Source organism: Musa acuminata, chromosome BXJ3-9 (assembly GCF_036884655.1).
Source record: "Musa acuminata AAA Group cultivar baxijiao chromosome BXJ3-9, Cavendish_Baxijiao_AAA, whole genome shotgun sequence".
In the NCBI taxonomy this organism is placed as follows: domain Eukaryota; kingdom Viridiplantae; phylum Streptophyta; class Magnoliopsida; order Zingiberales; family Musaceae; genus Musa; species Musa acuminata.
The window spans coordinates 8,240,027-8,258,616 of NC_088357.1; the positions used below are offsets into that span (position 1 = coordinate 8,240,027).

The 18,590-nt window shown below is 38.9% G+C and overlaps 2 protein-coding genes across 8 annotated transcripts; one reads left to right on the forward strand and one right to left on the reverse strand.

Annotated features, from left to right (window-relative positions):
• Positions 1–8,398: 8,398 nt before the first annotated feature.
• LOC103997740 (probable splicing factor 3A subunit 1) lies at positions 8,399–17,167 on the reverse strand. Of its 7 annotated transcripts, none has more exons than XM_065169004.1 (6): positions 14,553–17,167; positions 14,148–14,437; positions 13,161–13,991; positions 12,837–12,989; positions 12,628–12,732; positions 8,399–9,964 (listed from the first exon to the last, which is right to left on the reverse strand). In XM_065169004.1, exons 1-2 carry the CDS (start codon positions 16,710–16,712, stop codon positions 14,168–14,170), a joined length of 2,430 nt encoding a protein of 809 aa, XP_065025076.1. In that variant the 5' UTR covers positions 16,713–17,167; the 3' UTR covers positions 8,399–9,964; positions 12,628–12,732; positions 12,837–12,989; positions 13,161–13,991; positions 14,148–14,167. The 7 variants fall into 7 exon arrangements, with proteins under 7 accessions (XP_065025076.1, XP_009417326.2, XP_009417325.2 ...); XM_009419051.3 differs by lacking the exon at positions 8,399–9,964 and having other exon boundaries at positions 12,531–12,732; positions 14,553–16,737; positions 16,983–17,167; XM_009419050.3 differs by lacking the exon at positions 8,399–9,964 and having other exon boundaries at positions 12,531–12,732; positions 14,553–16,737; positions 16,964–17,167.
• Positions 9,045–10,258, forward strand: LOC135649986 (rho GDP-dissociation inhibitor 1-like). The gene is made up of 5 exons (XM_065169010.1): positions 9,045–9,326; positions 9,402–9,468; positions 9,544–9,762; positions 9,854–9,978; positions 10,121–10,258. The coding sequence occupies exons 1-5, from the start codon at positions 9,045–9,047 to the stop codon at positions 10,199–10,201; spliced, it is 774 nt and encodes a 257-aa protein (XP_065025082.1). The 3' UTR covers positions 10,202–10,258.
• Positions 17,168–18,590: the final 1,423 nt, after the last annotated feature.

The window sequence follows — 18,590 nt, forward strand, 5'->3', positions numbered from 1 at the left end:
GAACATGATGAGGCATTAGATAGATTCCAGGAGGATGAAAGGAGACCGTGGAGTTTCCATGTCGCTCAAAACCATAACCTTTTGGGGTCATTCAAGTGCGTGAACAACGCCACAGTCTTCCGTATCCCATTAGGAAGGAGTGGTCCCCACTGCATAATGATAATGTTCACCATATCCAAAGTTGCACCTACCGGTGTACCGAGGGGGGGTGGGGGGGGAGAAAGGAAGAAGACGGTGGGTGGGTGGCGTCACATGGAGCAGCCTCCCTCCGTCGTCCAAGTGGGCAGCTCCGTGTGGGTCCCAACCCGGAAGGCTTAGCTGGCCTCCGGTCCTCGCGATGCGGGTTGGCGTGGGAAAAAGCTGGCGCTCGACGAAATGGTGGCGAGGTTACGGGCAACCATTCTTCGAGCTTGTTTCACACCATGTGTCTGCGTGTCATGGTTACAAGCATTCTGTCGAACACCTTGCATGCCACAGAAACAAAATGGGAGAAGAGAAATGGCAACATGACATTGAAACATCCCCATAAAAGATAATATGGATGCACATCAAAGAGGGTGCTCTGTATCGAGAATAAATACCATCTCACGAGGCACCATCTACGTGTCAGTAGTTGGCCTTCTATCTATCCATTGATCTTTCATAAACATAAAAAAAAAAAAAGGAACAACAGATGTATATTTAAAATATATCTTTTACGGATAAGAGAGACTTGACGAACTTACGAGATAACAAAAGTTCTCCGACGGAAAGGACATGTGCAGTTCCTAACCAAATGAATTTCCATTTTGTCTTACAAGAGAAGATCTCGGTGGTGATAATTTCTCACTAATTTGGACATTAATCTCACCTCATTAAATTAATCATAGAGAGGTTGCACATACAGTTAGTTCTGTCTCTCTCAAAGGACATTAATCTCACCTCACATCTTCTTCGGCTCTCTCTCAAAGGAGGAGCGGACCACACGAGCTACGAAGAAGCATTTGGGAAAATGTCCACAGACATCAAATGTACATCATTGCACCAATTTTGTACTTGTTGTTGATGTGATGCATCATAGGCAGATAAGTCCGTAAACTTGTGTGTCAAAACTGAAATGTCAAAGGACCTACGATATTAAGGGGTCCCATAGTGTCATATCAAAGATTTAATATGGTTTAGTGAAGCTAACATTCATATCAAGAAAATAGAGTGAATCAAATCTTAAAACTATGTTTCTTTAATCAAGACATCAACTAACTCATGTACAGTATCAAGTATAGTCATGCATTAATAATCATACACACGAGTACCTTATTTATTTATGAAAATTTTTAATAATTATTTATATTTCTAATCGTGACTATTTATGGATTCTCTCGTAAAGATATATATAGAGTCATATTTCATAGAAAATATTATTTCAAATCTATTTTAGAGTTATGCTGTTCCGATGTCTCTACATAGAAGCATTAATCATTAAAAAGATAAAATTAAAAATAAATTATATTTATATAAATTATTATACTCGGGCAATCAATCAACTTATTATTATTATATTGAATCTCCAATCATAAAGTTTAGATTTTTATCATTGAAATACTCATAAGATTTATCTCCTTTGTCATCTAACATAAAATATAAAAATGATAGAATGAGAATTTAATCATCTAATATATTTTTGTCTATTTTTCATGTGTTACTCATTTTAGTATTTATAAGTTTATTTTAAAAACAAAAAGAGTAAGGTTTGAGACCATACAAACAACAAAAATTAAATTCATAAACCATTCTCTTTAATACTTGTGGTGTCAAGTGCTACAAGCTCAACTTATTTTTAGATAATAATATTTTGTTTCATTGATTACTAAAATATAGCACTTTCACTGAGAAGAAATACATATTTAGATGTAGATTTAATATATAAATAATCAAAAATTTAGTTGGCATCGTTATAACTTTTAAAAATAGTAAAATATCATACAAAGCTAAGTTCATAAGAAAAAATACCAAGATATCAAAAACTCATTCAAGAGCATTTTAATGAACCAAACTTAATTACTAGTATATCTACTAAGTCTGAATATAGCATAAAAAATATTAAGTATAATCATATTTGATAAATAGAGAAGAGATCTAATTATTTGAAAGTATCTTTTTTTATTTATAAAATTATCAGTATTTTTAACAAAATGAACTTTTTGATCATAAGGAGTGAAGATAGATGAATAATCATGATATTTATTTTTTTAATATAATGAGATTGAGATAATGATATAGGATTAGAAGATTTTTGAATTTTTATTCTTAAGATGATGATGTCAGCTTTACTAAGATATTTTATATCAAAGCGGTGAGATAAAAATGATTTAATCTGTATCTAGGCAAGAATTAAGATGTCACTAACATAAAGATAAAGATGAATAAGTATAAATTTATTTTTAATAGTTATCAGATTCATTGATTTCAAATCTAAAAGATAAAATCACATAAATAAATTTTTCGTGTCACTGCTTAGGTGCTTGCTTAAGTCCATACAGGGATTAGATCACACTTTTCTTCTTGTTGAAGAACAATAAATCCTTCGAGTTGATTTATTTATATCTTTTTTTCTAGCTCTTCCCATAAAAAAATAGTCTTCACATTCATTTGATAAACAAAAAGTTTATAGATTTACGTAAAAGCAAATATGACACACATAGTAGCAATTCTCATTATAGGTGCATAAGTGTTTAGCCCCGCTATAGGTAACTTAGTAAGAATCCCAAGTGTTAGTATTAATTTTGAATTCTCTTTTATTGTTAATCGCCTCTTTCTAAAAAAATTATAAAGCTCATAGCTTTTTGAAATAAACTTGATATATTTTCTATTATATAAGAGATAAAATCATCATTAAAGTTATTTTCAATCCTACTTCTATTATTTCTTCGTTAGATGTTAGATTTTATAAGAGTTGAAAAAGATAAAGATCAATCACTTAAAAGGAATATATTTTCAAAAAATGATGTATCTCCGTATTCAATCAATGTCATTTAAGATTTCAAGTATTTTAAAATTTACTATAATAAATTTATAAGTATTGCTATCAACGGAGTATTTTACAAAGATAACATACACTGTTTTGAGATTTATCTTCTTTTTCTTAGGTTTTGAGATATCGACCTTAACTAAATAACCTCATATTTAGAAATAACTTAATCTTGGTTTATAATCCTTTTAAAGTTTATAAAGAGTTATCTTTTTATTCTTTTATGATATCTTATTAAGTATATAATAGACTAATAAAATAGTCTCTTCTCATAAGTTCTGAGGTATTCTTGAATTAAAGATCAAGGTATTAATCATATTTAAAAGGATTTTATCTTTTTTTGTAGTTACATCATTAGATTAAGATGACTAGGGAGTAGTAACTTCATGAATTATGTCATGATCTTTATGAAATTTGATAAATTTATTAGAAGTGTACTCATCTCCTCTATTGTTTTAATTTTACTGTAAAAACAGTTTTCAACTTTATTCAGATCTTAAATCAGTTAAAAACTTCATCTTTAGTTCTTAAAAGATAAGTATAGTATAATTCGGAGAAATCTTCAATAAAGGTCACAAAGTAATAACTTATACGTCTAGCTTATACCGAATCATAAATATCACTATAGATTAATTCAAGTTTTTGAGTATCTCTAAATTAAATAGGTTTAAAGGGTTTTCTAAGTTATTTAGATTAAACACAAATCTCACATTTAGATTCAAATTTAGAGTTAAATTTTATAATCAAATCAAGATAAGGCATTCTTTGAATTGATCTAAAGTTGAGATGATAAGTCTCCTATGCCAAATATCACGAGATTCAAAATTTAAGACAATAGAGGATGATAATTCATATTTGTTGATTAAAGGAGTGATTACATTAAGCTTAAAAAGTCCTTCAGATATAAAATATTTTTCTACAAACATATCTCCCGTCCAGATTACAATTTTTTTTTGCTTTCAAAACTATTCTATATCCTAACTATACAAAGAGAGATCTACTGATTAGATTTTATCTAATATCTAATACATGCATTACCTTTTTAAAGTATAAGTGTCTTTCCTTAAAGTAAGCTTGAGGGTAATGCATCCAGTTCCTAACACATTCCCAGATGCACCATTCCCCATGGTTACATATCCTTCACTTAAGATCTAGTAAGAGAAAAATCATTGTTATTAGTACAAATATAAATATTTGCACCTGAATCTAGTCACTATTTAGAATCATGATATGTTAGATTCACAATTAGGATAAAGGAAATATATCTGAAAGAGGAATTTGATGGTTTAGCCTCGGTCACATTTACTTAAGTTTTAGGCTTAAGAGAGTCATTATTTGTGTAAATCATCTTTTTCTTCTTTCGGCAGAAGTAGGATGGAGTAAGAAGATTGTCTCAATTGTAACAGCAGAAGAAGTTATGTTTTCTTGGCTTCTTATTCTCTTTGAGTTTGAAGGAATACCTAGGGTTTTGAAATTAGTTGGATTTAGGGTTAGTGTTAGAATTTAGATTAGGATTTGAAAACCTTAATTTAAACCCTTTACCTTTAGGTTTGAAGTTTTTACCCTTAAGATTAAAGTTATGATATTGATTATGGTTTGAGTTTCTATGATTTTGAAAATTGCTTTGGGAATCAGCCATTGACTTAGCTCATATTTGATTTTCTTAAACTTTTTTTTGTCGATATTGATATACTATTTTGATACCTTAAATAATAGATTTAGGAGCTTAAGTAGTTTGAGATATCATAATCTCTTGATCAAATTTGGACCAAAAAGAAGGAAGTTTATCTAAATAGACAAGAGATCTGATATAATTTAGAAAAGATAGTTCTAATTCTATAAATTTGATTGATCAAATTTTGAAATGTATGAAGGCTAAATGATCCATTATTTTGAAGTTGTTAAAATAAAAAACAATGAAGCAATAGATACATTTGGAATATCTAAAAGATGTATCTTCTGAAGTTTATCAAATTTTCTTAGCAATTTCATATTTACTATAATTTTCATAAATTTATTAGATTGTTAAAAATTTATGCATTTCATGGATTTAGAAGGAGGAGTAATTTCCAAATCAGGCCTATAGTTAATTGTTCAAGCCACTCGACAAGATTAATCTCATTAAATTTCTTAAGTCTAAGAGACAGAATCGTTTAAGGTCATTCATAGATTTTGGATGAAACCTAAAAAAAGAAATAGATTTGTAATATTTATAAAATAAAATTTGAAAATCCTTATAGTTACAATTCTTGATTTAATGGAGTAAAAAGTAAGTTGAATAGATTTTTTGTTTCATTCTTTAAAATATTTATTCGCAAAGAGATCTCACAGACAATTTTGATAATAATCTAACATAAAATAAATGTAAATGTAATCATATCACAAATAACAAATATTATTTATCGAATTATATAGAATAAAATTTAAATTATAATTTAATATAATTTCGTGCCTTTTTTTTCTCTCATAATTTTAATAGTCACAACAGCACGTAATTGCCATGTGTCATACATACCTAAACCTACACCCAAATCTCACTCATCAACACCAGACAAATACATGCAAATGGCCAATCTTACTTCTTAATCTTTCGGCAACACTTCATCGACGAGAGTAAAGAAGTCTTTCCACAACCGGAAATTTGAGTTTCAACTTTATTTTGCATATTGAACTTGATAGTTAGTTCGGGTGATTGGGGCTTACGATTACAATGGCGATGTAGTACTCGTTGATCCATCAGTTCTTTTATCAGAAAGCACTCCATGACGAAGCAAAGGCAGAGCATGACGATGGAGATGGAGATGACGCGTGTTAGTGTAACATCTTTATGCCGTGGCCTCGAGCCAATACGATTGGGTTCGGATCCGAATGATTGAAGATCTTCCTGAATGACGCTTGGGACTGTTGAGGTAGCCGACCGCGGTGGTCCGATCTCGACGGGATCACTGTTTTCTTCGTGAGGGAACCCCTAGCTTGGGCGTTCGGTGGGAGGCGCTCCGTCTTCATACATGCACATAGGTCGGGTCGAGAGAGCTCGGCTCGACTCCTCTGATGATCAAGTCAGTTGACAACCTCATGGGTTTTCTTTTCTTCCCCCTCCCCCTCTCATTGTTCCGAATACGAGGGTTTTTATAGGGAAGGTCAATGTTTCCTGATGTGCAAGCTTGCAGGGAGCAGGGTCGTACCTTGGATAACGTCTGACATCGGCATTGGCATGACGTGAAGGACCGGGCTTCTGCAGGATGGCGACGTGCCTTGGTTGGTGTTTTGGTCTGCTTCGACCAATGCTGTCAGCTCAAACCAAGACAGGCAACCTCCGTAGCTCCTCGGTCTGCGTGACCTAGGAGACGTCACCAGGGAGTAGGAGACGTTAGTTCGTGTCCCGTCATTATTATTATTACCCTCATCAACGCGGCTGCCAGAATCATCGACGAGGGCACCCAATACGAAGAGGAGATCGAATGGTATTGAGGCGGGACAATATCTACATCGAGCTCAGCTGTCGTATTGATTCAAAATGCAGTCAAAACTTTGCAAGCTGTCATGCGTTAGCTTCCGGACTATAAAATCAAGTCGTTTTCGAAATATATTTCATTTTCCATCTGTTTGTTTTCTGTGGGTGGATGGAAGCTTGGTGGTCAATCGCGGCAGTGGTGGAACGTCTCTCTGCTTGAGAAATAAGCAATAATGGCTTTTGCTGCGACAGAGTCCACTGATACGCCGACCGCTCGAATCTATTAAACCATGGCCGGCGATATCCAATTTGTGATTCGGGATGGTCCATTCTATTGCAATGAATATTTAGCATCTCTGGAAACTATGGCCGCTACGCAGCAGAAGCAAGAAAGATCATAGAAAACAGGGTGCCGTGTGAAACAGGAACAAGAAATAGTGATCTTGCCATCACTGGCCATCTGTCACAGTCCATGTTGTGCGTGGTGTCCTCTCTCGAATCATGTTAGAAGCCGCTGCTGCTTCTCCTCAAAGTATTGTATCGGTGTTTACGGACGTCTCGGGCTCTCTGATACATCCAGATCGAGGTTAGCTTATCTTTTACTGGAGCACTTGAGAGCCTCATCAGATTCAAACCAAGATGTTGGTGCTGACCAGGAAAAGTAATCTACGGAAGCAAAAGGTCGAAGAAGAGTGTTGCAAACATGCAGGTGCAGGGGAGGCGAACTGTTCCAAGGGAAAGCTCTGTCAAAGGATATGGCATTTTGGTGGATGTAAAGCCAACTTTCTTATAATTATCACTCAAAAATGAAGGCTAATTTCCTTACGGAAACAACAAGAACTCAGTTGTATTTGTTCCCTTTTAAGCGACTGTCACTGTTACCTGCATGAATCAACGATTTATTGGATCATCCGAAGACATAATTCCGGATGATAGAAACAAAAAAAGGACACCGACACTGCAAGAATTGGTTTCGAACTCTCAAGTATGAGGAGGTTGGTAGGGCATTGATTCATGCCACAAGCTTTGCCGTCTCCCTCTCCACCGCCCGCTTGAGGAAGCTGCCTTCCTCCACCACCATCTGCACCGGCAGGAACCCCAGCCCGCTCGCCACCGCCATCAGCACCTCCCTCATCTCAGCCCGGAACTCCTCCAACTCCACCGTCCCATTGCCGTCGCGATCGAACCGACCGAAGAGGCCGAGGTGGAGTTGCAGGAGCTCGTCGCGGCTCGGCCCCGTTTCGTCCACGCCGAAATGGGTCTCCCGCACCCGCAGGCTCATCAGCTCCTTCGCCATCTCCGCGTACGTGAGCCGGCCGTCGTGGTCCATGTCGAGGCTCGCGAACCGTTCCTCCACCGACCCGTTGAAGGCGCCTTCGTCCTCCACGAACTCGCGAATGGTCGACCCGTCCAACATTTCCACGCTCATCTTCGCTTTACCTAAGCAAACACGCACTTAGCGGTCGAAGAAGCACTCGAGAGTACGAGAGGAAGAACTCGGAATGCTTTGGAGGCGGAGACTCTCCACACGATCCGAACTGTGACTCCATGGTTACTGTGGGCCGCGAGCGTGTTGTTTTTGACCGTCGCAGCTACAGTCAAAGCATTACGACGTCAAAACGGTCAGAAACCCCCCGTGTTGACTTCGTTGACCTTCCAGTTGAGGCGGGGACGACTAGAAGACCTCGAGCCCATTGATAGCCCAACAAAGGCGTCGTTACAACCCATTTCGAGCTTTCCAAGTGAAGATGTGAGCTCTGCTACAGCGGAATCATTCATCCACCTTAAGAATATGCATGCCAGGCTTGCAGCATCTCGGAATCTGGAGGCCCCAACACACCACCTTATCTGCCAACCCCATCGACGAACAGTGTTGTTAGGTTCGAGAAACTCGATGTCCTACATAACATGAAAAGGATGAATACAGAAGCAGGAGGTTGGGAGGCAAGCAGCAGCATGGTGGATTTATGACAATAAGATAGCAATCAGTATCAGCGCCTGTCTGACAACATCTTTGGTGCTCCACAATCCGATCCCATAATGATGTCCGATTTCTATTGGCAATCACTGAAAAGAGAAAAAGAATAATAGAATCAGAGCCATGCTTCCATCCCCCGACCCAAATGCCAGTCCAAAGAATGGGTCAGAGAACTGGTATTCTCTCTTTAATCTTTAGTCTTCTTCTGGGAAGTGACTCTCACGTTCTCTCCAATACTGCTCTCGATAAATCCATGTTGTTTCATCATGTTCCTCTTGTCTCTTCTTGGGTTCCGAGCTATCACAACAGAAGCAGGAAGCTGAATCCCCTGCATTTCTTCATCACCGCTATTTGTTCTTAGATTCCATCATTTCCTTTGGCGGCATCATCTCTCTGTTTAGCCGGATTCACCTGCTAACCTTGGTATCTTAGTCTGCACATCATCGCAAGGTACCTTCCAAGTTGCCACCTTTTCGTGTTTATTGCCGTTATCCTCTCTCTTTCTCTGGTCCTATTTCCTTTTGGTTTCTGATGAGACTGCTGTGCTTCTGACCGTTAGTAGGTGGCTGGGATTCTTTTCCCCTGCTTTCTGCTTCCTGGTTGACATGTCTTTTGCCACCGGAGCTCTCTCCTGCTCGAAGAACATGGGTTTGGAGCACAAGATGGGGAATGCTGAGAAAAATGGGATCTTGATGGCTAGGGAAGGTGAAACGGAGGAGAACAGCGAGCGTAAGCATGCTGGTAAGGAGGAGGAGATCAACAGGCAGATGAGCGAGACCTCCCTTTATGCTACCGAGGAGGAAGAGGAAGATGATGATGGGAAGGATGGCAACGGGATTGATCTGGGACCTCAAGTCAGCCTCAAAGACCAGATGGAGAAAGACAAGGTCTGACTTAAACCGCCTCCTCTTAGAACTTCCAAATCCCATGTTTTCCTTTCAGTTTCATGGCGTCTGGTGCAGGATGATGAGAGCCTGAGAAGGTGGAAGGAACAGCTTCTGGGAAGCGTCGATGTGAACTGTGTCGGAGGTACATACATAAAAGCCTAACTTTGTTCGTCAAAGTAGCACTCTCCATCTCATCGTTCACTTCTCCTTCTCGTAGAAACCTTGGAGCCCGAGGTTAACATTCTGAGCCTTTCGATCATCTCTCCCGGAAGGCCTGACGTTGTCCTCCCACTTCCTGTGGCTCCGAACTCCAAGGGCGTGTGGTTTACCTTGAAGGAAGGTAGCCATTACAGGTTGAAGTTTACCTTCTCCGTCAGCAACAACATCGTCTCTGGTCTCAGATACACTAACACGGTATGGAAGACCGGCGTCAAAGGTTAGCTTTCTACTCCCAAGTCCGCCAGCTTCGAGTTCTGGAAATCCATTCCTCTGCTGCATGATTCTGACAAAGTCGATTTCCATTTTAGTGGACCGAACAAAAGAGATGCTGGGCACCTTCGGTCCTCGGCTTGAATCATACACATACGAGACACCAGAGGAGACCACTCCCACGGGTATATTTGCAAGAGGATCATATGCTGCAAGGACCAAGGTAAAATTTCAATGCCAAGAGGCTCCCAAAACTATTGGAATCAAGTTCATGTTCTCTGTTGTGTTCTGCAGGAACGAACTCAGCACATTGATGTGGCTATATCCTCCATTTATTTGCTGATGCGATTGTTTTCTTGTATCAGTTCATCGATGATGATGGAAAGTGCTACCTGGAGATGAACTACTCCTTCGACATCCGTAGGGAATGGCCACCGATTAGCTGAATATAAGATCAGTTCCATAGAGAAAAGTCTCATGCTTTTTGAGGCGACAAGTTCATCATATCAGTGATCAGTTTCAGAAAAATCTTGCGATTTCAGGAGGAGATTGTAACATTCTCAACTTAGTCCCATCTTAATCTGCAGGAGGTAGTGGGTGTATTATCATGTATTTGAGTTTGAATCAAAGTTATGGCAAAGGATGTGGCTCCGTCATGGATTTGGAAATGAATCTAAGATATCTGAGATAGGCTTAGAGACACTGAAGCACTAAAAACTAGATTCCAAAGTTGCTCGAGATTCATTCACCTGCTTCTTCAAGCTTAAACTTTGAAGTACCAATCACCTTGCCCAACACTCGTTTCTCCCCAGGAAAGGGTTAACCCTAAGCTTATTTGTCTGCCATGTTTCCCATATTTCTAGGCTCCTGACAAGATTAAAGAAGAACAATTACGTCTTCAAATTCATCGATGAAACCAGATGGGTAAAAAGGATCGAGCTTTGGAAGAGAAAATTGCAACCGACCTGCGGTCGGGAGGCGGGAGGTCGAGAGCGGCGTAGTGGCAGCAAGGTCAGAAGGCGCCGGCTTCTTGAGGGGCACAGAGGGCTGCACGTCCTCAGGGTCGAGGTCCGGATCGCCCAGCTCCGCCGCCGGCTCGCGTCGCACCCATCGCGACCACCTATGTGCTCCCAAACACCAACAAACCCACCGGAGGAGGTGGAGATGTCTCATGTTCGTCTTGGGTTCGATTCATAGTAATATGAAGGCCCAATGGGCCATAGGGCCCAAAATAAATATTAGGCCCTGAAATTGATGTGCCATCTTCTTTTTTGGAACTCAAATATAATATACTTCCTATTTATTTCCTTTTTCTCATTTTTTGGGTATAAATTTAATTACCCATATAGATATATATAATCTGTATATTTTGTATAACACATATCGCATTGTCATGAGACAGACTGCATTTTTCCTGATATTGTTATTTTTCCTCCCCTTGCAAAATCTGAATTAGTAATATTTGAAGGGAAAAATATGTTGAAAGAAATTTTTTGCAAACAATGAAACCAATCCCGTCTGAAGGCCCCAAAGGGATCTCCATGTCTCCTCTCTCACATAGGAGGATTAGAGAGGAAGACACAGATAGCAGTGGCCTCCGTGCCACATGGAGACCCATACCATGGTTGATCCAACGACATGGTGCGTGTCAGCCTTTTGTGTTGTTATATCCCCTCCAACTCACTGTTCTCGGTGCGTGGAGTAGTACTGCTGCTACTGCTCTCCTTCCCTTCCATAACTCTCATCTATTTCTAGGGTTTCATTCTGCATCCTTCCCAGACCACTGATCAGTTCGTTGATGGTGTCTTCAAAAGACTCCAGGGGTTTCGAGGTAAATATGGCTACATATGTGGATTCATGGTTGGTCTTCCGAGTCTGAAGACCCATACATGTGGAAGAAGAGTCTTAGGGTTTCACAGAGATTCTGGAGGCTTGTGGACACCACCATTCCCATGCATGTCCAGGGTTAGGGTTTTAACAAGTGTTGGGTGCAGATCGTCAAGAACTAACTTGTTATAGATCCGCCCATGGTGGACGTGTTGATCTCATGGAGATGAGTTAATATTTAGCTTAGGGTTCTTGTAAGCAAGGCTGCAGTGGCTTCAGAAGCTTTACTGCAACACGATCACAGTCATGAGGTTTGTGAGGAGATATGGTAGAAGATGGGTTGCCTCATATTTTTCCACAGCTTTCTTGAACTTGAGATAGGAACAGAAGCTTCAACTAAGCTCAAGAAAGTTGTGGGAAAACATGGGTAAGCCCAGATATCCGATTGCATCTTTCTCTACTTCCTTCAGGTATGCTGGTCAGATCTTTGAATTATTCATCTACTTTTCTTTTGTTTTGAGTTTAAAGTAGGACTTTTAATTCCTAATACTAATGTAACAGTAATGGATCCTTAGAAGAACAAGTTGCTCTACTTTTCGTACCATGTCGAGTTCTATCACCAGAAATATCTCTCTCTCTCTCTCTCTCTCTCTCTCTCTCTCTCTTTCTATATCCAATGTAAAATTTTAATTTACTTTTCTAAGTGTTCACCTTTGGGATTTCTTTCTCATTTGGTTTTGTTTTAAAATTTCTCCCGCCATCAGCAGCATATGTATCCCTCAAACTCAGAACCTAACAACAATTTTAAATTGTATTCTAATTTCTCATCATAAATTTATAGTTGTTGAATGACTATTTCAAGCCGTTGACTGTGAGATTTCAGGTTAATTACTAAACTCAACTGAAAATTAAACCGTCTCATAAAGAGAATGTGTGGAAATAACGTCGGAACGAAAAGATGGTTTATATGCTTATCACTAACTAAATACAATAGTCAAACATCTACACAGTTAAAATAGAATCTTTATACATGATAGAATCTTACCCAAGTCCCACCCTCAGAAGGTCAATATGCGTCTGTTCTTCTGCTGCACGCCCGCCCGCACATGAGAAGCTGACCCAAGAATTTGACAACCACCAAGGATTTATGCTACAAAAATCCAGGAATTAATTGCTGTCGAAACATCGCAGAAGAAAACAAAAAAGCATTACACCAACAAAGCAACAAGAAGAAGAAAGAACTATGATCCTCACAATTCTTGGACTCTAAAATGCATTCAAACTACAGCAGAAACTTGACACTGAGGTCTCCTGGAAGAAGAAAAGTGGGTTGACATCCAGGAGCATGCTTGAGTCACAGAAAGACAGGTTTTCTTTCTCACATCTACCACAGAGCATGAATCCTACCTAGCAATGGAATCCAAGGAGCAGGTCATTGCCGCTAAAGATCAGAGCAACAATATCCATAATGCAAAAAATAGCTACAGATAGTTTGGATCCATACAATAAAATAGCCAAGAACCAAATCAAACATCACTCAGAGAATTACGATTACCAGAAACAGGTAAAACAGTTTACCTTGCAGTTGCTCCCCTTTCCCCGCTGTATAAAATGGAGGCATGATTATGCTGAGAACTAACCCTTCATGTATATCATAAACTATTATGTCAAACAATGTCACATAGTTAGACCTTTCAAATAAGTCTAAGATGAAAAAAGGGTTCACAATAAAAGGATGGTAATATATCTCACCTACAGGAGAGAGGAAAAAGGAACACACAAGTACCTGAAATTCCAAGACAGCAAGCCAGAAAAAACTGTACCTTAGCCTATGATAGCATTTCAACTCTGTTCCGCAGACTTAAGCTGGCAACAAGCTAAAGAAAGTTGAGACTTTGGACAATCGCCATATAGCATATGCAAGAATAAGAAATTGAGTCATCATCAATTGGTTCACAAGTAATATAACTTACTGAGATTTCAGTGAACTTAACAATCAATGAATATATAACATCATTAGCATGGTAAATAATGTCTAATTGCATTAACCTAATTGAATTAGCCTCTATGGAGATTCATCTTCCTTCAGATCATACTCGATCAACAATGTTGAAAAACTCTGCAAAGGCATGAAAAAGAAACCAAAGGTTCCTTGCTGAAAGAAGAAGGGCAGATGATGGTACCAAGAGATGTGAAGAATCAAATTCACTGGAATAGGAAACCTGCATCAGGTACCTAGCAGATGAGAAAGTAAGATTTAAACAAAAGAAGTGGTAAATTGAGATTATACATGAAACAAGGTTTTAAAAAAGCAATATAATAAGCCATGATATGTCGGTAAGCTTGCTCCCTTGGAGGAACACATTCATTTCAGTGACTTAAGGAAACAATATCATCCGAATTGTGAATCTGCATTACAAACCATAAAGTTCATCAGCGGAGATAAGTTTCAAGTGTCAAACTAGCAAAAACATGTCTAAAAGATTATCAAATACAATCCAACAGTTTTTATTATCTCAAACTAGCATATATGAATAACTAGATGCAGAAAATTTCTGCAGCAACCTTTCTGTTTGACGTAATGATTATCTCTTTCTCCCACCACGCTCCCTCAGCGCAAGGGTTAGTGTTTCTCCAGGGCCAATGTTGTAATAAGCAAGCGTAAGATTGTCCTTAAGAAAACCGGCCCGACCACTCAGTTTCTGTTTATTAGCAGGAAGCTGAACCTCCGCTGCAATCTTCTCCTTAAGACTGCCAACAGTCTCAGATAAAGATTGGACTGCAATCTCCAGAAGCTGTCCTTTCAAGTTTCCTTCATCCACACTTGGAACAGATACAGAAATCCGACAAGACCCCTGAGAAGAATATAGGTAGGACTAGTGATGTGATATATAATAAATAGTTGTTCAGACAGTGATGAACCGATAGAATATGATTAAAAGGAGAGATGAAGCCAAAAGTTCACTTTACCGGATGCCGAGCAAGGAACTGATCCTCTGGAATGAGTGAGACATCATCGACTCTTTGCCGTTTTGGTTCAGGTTCATCTGGCAGTGGTGGAGCTTCCTCAGGGGGAGGAGGCGGTGGCATTCCTTGTGGGGGAGGTGGTGGGGGAACCATTGGCACGTTAGGTGGTGGCATAGGCAGTGGAACAAAAGTTCGGGAAAGTACCAATGGCGTGAACTGGGATCCAGGAGGTGGAGGTGGAGGTGGGTTTACCGAAATTGCTTGAGGCAATGGCTGCTGGTTCATCATAACAGGCTGCTGTGATGAAGGCATAGGAATAGGTGAAGGAGCAGGCCTCACAGATGGAATCATTGAAATCATTCCAGGCCTTGGATGTGGAAAAAGGCCCCCACCAGCAGCAGGAACAGAATACGGAACTGTGTTTGGTGGGAATCGAGGAATATTCAATGCCAATCCAGGAGGTGGAGGGAGGGAGCGGACTAATGGCACCCCAGGCCTTGGTTGTGGCGCAGGACCTGGAAGAATCCACGAATCATTATTATTAGCTTCAGTTTGTTCCTCACCAGAAGCACTCTGTGATAATGCTTGAGTCGCGGTACGTCCAATACTTCCAGAGTGCCCATCCCATATGACCTGCTTTGGTTGTTCATCTTTCTTCTTCTCAATTTCTGCTTTCACAGCATTGGAGACTTCTTCTTCTGTGGTGCCAAAAATATCAGGACGAGTTCGTGCAAGCCCGACAATGTTCTTTGAAATCTCATCATCTGCAGCAAGAGTTGTCTCCCGGATTTTAGCCATCATCCTCTCCTTTTGCTCCTTGTATTTGGGATCTATGAGTGAAATGCGCATGTGCTCAGCCATCTCACTAATAGAAATAAGCTCATTGGTGATTGGTGAAATGACAAACTTGGTTGGATCTCTTTCAGCAGGGATCCTCTCCTCGGGTCTCTTCCAGTTCTTCACTATCCTCATAGGAGGATCAGGCTCATCACCAGGTGCTTTTGCTTCCATGGCATTCTCATTGAGTCTAGCAGCCTTCATGCCTTCTTCTACAAACTGCAACTCTTCTTCATCCATTTCCATTTCCATTTCCTTTCCTGGTTCAGATGTTTGCATCGGTTCCTCTTCATCCAATACTGATATCTTGCTTCTCCTAATGACCTCATCCAATGTCATTGGTACAGGCAGCTCCTCATCCTCGTCATCAACAAACTCGATTGTCTCCACGACAACAAAGTCATGCCAATCAATCATTGCCATTTGCATCCTCTCTTGCTCGATCTCATCCTCAGCCTTCTGCCTAGCCTGTTCCTGGGACCGCTCCCACTCCAGACGGTGCAAACACCTCTCGAGCACTGTTGTCAGATCACTGGTGCTTTTCCGCAGCTTTTCAGTTAGCCCCGTTGGAGGCATCAGAACCCTTGAGTATGCATCTGTGAGAGTCGTGAAGAATGTGAACATGCTATGGGTCGGCTTCAAAAAGTGGAATTGTGGATTGCTCATCTCCCGGCTCGTGAGGTTCGTCAAGAAGTTCTTCCCATTCCGTGCAACAAACTGTGCAGTGAGCTTAATGATATCCAACTCCTCCCCAGTGATCCCTTCTGGGAGTCTAACTGTGTACTGCTCAGCTTCGGGGGGCTCAAGGACCTTATTTGGGGGAATCCTAAACTGAACAGCGGGGTCAACCTTGGTGGTAGCCTCATCAGAAGGTGCAGTTGCAGCTGCAGGGGCAGCCAAGCCATCAGAAGGTGCTGGGGCAGAATCCAATGGCTGAGAGGAGTCACCAGAGGGCTGCTGGGATGCCGCCTGAACCAAGGTGCGGTGCTCGGAGACCTTGTGCTGGTAGTAGGCATGATAAGGGTCCGAAGCAGTCAAAAAGTTGAACTTGTTGTTGCCAGCATTGTTGGCAAGAATCCTCTTCTCAAACTCCGGGCCGTTCTTGGCAACGAAAGCGGCAGTCTTGTCTATGATCACTCGGATATCAGGAGGAGGATGGATGATACCAATCGTTCTCGTGTGGGTCGCGACCGGCGCAGGAGGGGGCTGTTCTTTCTCTTCTTGGGGCTTATTGGCCGGGGCATCATTCGAGACCTGGGCAGGGGGAGTCGGGCCGAGGTTTCCATCAGAGGGCGGCGCCGGAAGCCGCAAGATCGGGGCTAGCATGCCGTTTCCTTCGATCGTTCGGTTCCTGTGGTTGGATAGAAGAACTAGGGCACAAATTCCAAAGAGAATGAGATAAATTAAAATCTAAATTTACGTTTCTTCGTCAGATTTCCGAGATAAATTCCCAAGAAATGCAAGAAATCAATGGGAAACGAGAGTTTACTACTCTGATGAAGAGGCATCACAAATTTCTCGTACAAAACAAACCCCAAAATATCAACAACAAATGAACCTAGTGATATATAGCATACGAATATAAGTGAAACTAACTGATCCTTTCTCGATTCTATGTCCAAGATTTCCTTCGGCTTAGTGAGGGGAACGGAGAAGCTCCTTCGATTCCCCGACCAAAACTTGTGAGGTTTGGCCTCTTCGTAGGAACCCTAGGAGAGTCGAGCGCGGTTTGGAGGTGGGCCGGGAGATTTAGCTAAGGCTGGTATACCAATAAGACTGACTCTCTCTCTCTCTCTCTTTATATATATATATATGTATATATATATATATATATGTATATATATATATATATATGTATATATATATATATATGTATATATATATATATATATATGTATGTATATATATATATATATATATGTATATATGTATATATATATGTATATATGTATATATATATGTATGTATGTATATATATATATATATGTATGTATATATATATATATATGTATGTATATATATATATATGTATGTATATATATATATATATGTATGTATATATATATATGTATATATATATATATATATACATACATATATATATATATACATACATATATATATATATACATACATATATATTTATGTATGTATATATATGTATATATATGTATGTATATATATATGTATATATGTTTATATGTACATACACATACACATATATATGTATATATATATACATATACATATATATACATATATATACATATATATTTATGTATATATATATATGTATATATATGTATGTATATATATATATGTATATATGTATATATACATATATATATACATATATATCTACATATATTAGATAAATTAAAGAAAAATGTAAGCTTGCGACACACCCACTTGTACAACTTATGTGATGATCTTGATACTTCCTTCATGTCTCTTTCAACATCTGTGATCTCAAGGGCGTTAAGTTTATTATCGTACTACTTTAGAACGAGGGAGACATCATTGTGAAGAAGGTTAAGTGCTTGAACAATTGTTTTTTATGAGTGTGTGTGGTGAGAGGTGAGAGAGTGAAAAGTAGAATCTTGAAGATGATGAGGATTTGGATCTCCATCATCTCATGGATCTCCTCAAGGAACTAGAGATAATAGTCACAAGGGACGAAGGAGACAACAATGCCTCCATCGTAGCCGAATGATGGGGTGAAATGATAATATTATTTTTTAAAAAATAAAAAATATTCTACCAAAAAAAGTGCTTAAATATTTTTTGAAAATTTATTCTAAACATTATGTAGTTGGTTTAGACATTCTGTAAGAGGGTTATGAAGTGGCAATATAAAGAGAGTGACCGATAAGACTAGATTATATAGAATTTCTATTCGAGATCGTAAAGAAATTGTATGGTTTTTAATTTATTTTGCTACAAACTCTAAAAGGAAAATAGAAATAACCTTGACTATAGTTCAATCGCACTGGTGATCGGGAAGATGATAAAAAACTTGACTAGGAAGATGGAAATAACCTTTACACCACAATATGTAACTTATAGGATAGTGGTTAAATTATTAGGTTAAATTTGAGAAAACTTGGTCCAAATCTTGAGAATAGTATTTAATTCGATTAAAAATTTCATAATTTTATTTTTTAATCGAAAGAGGTATTTAGTTGGATTAAATATGTTATAATT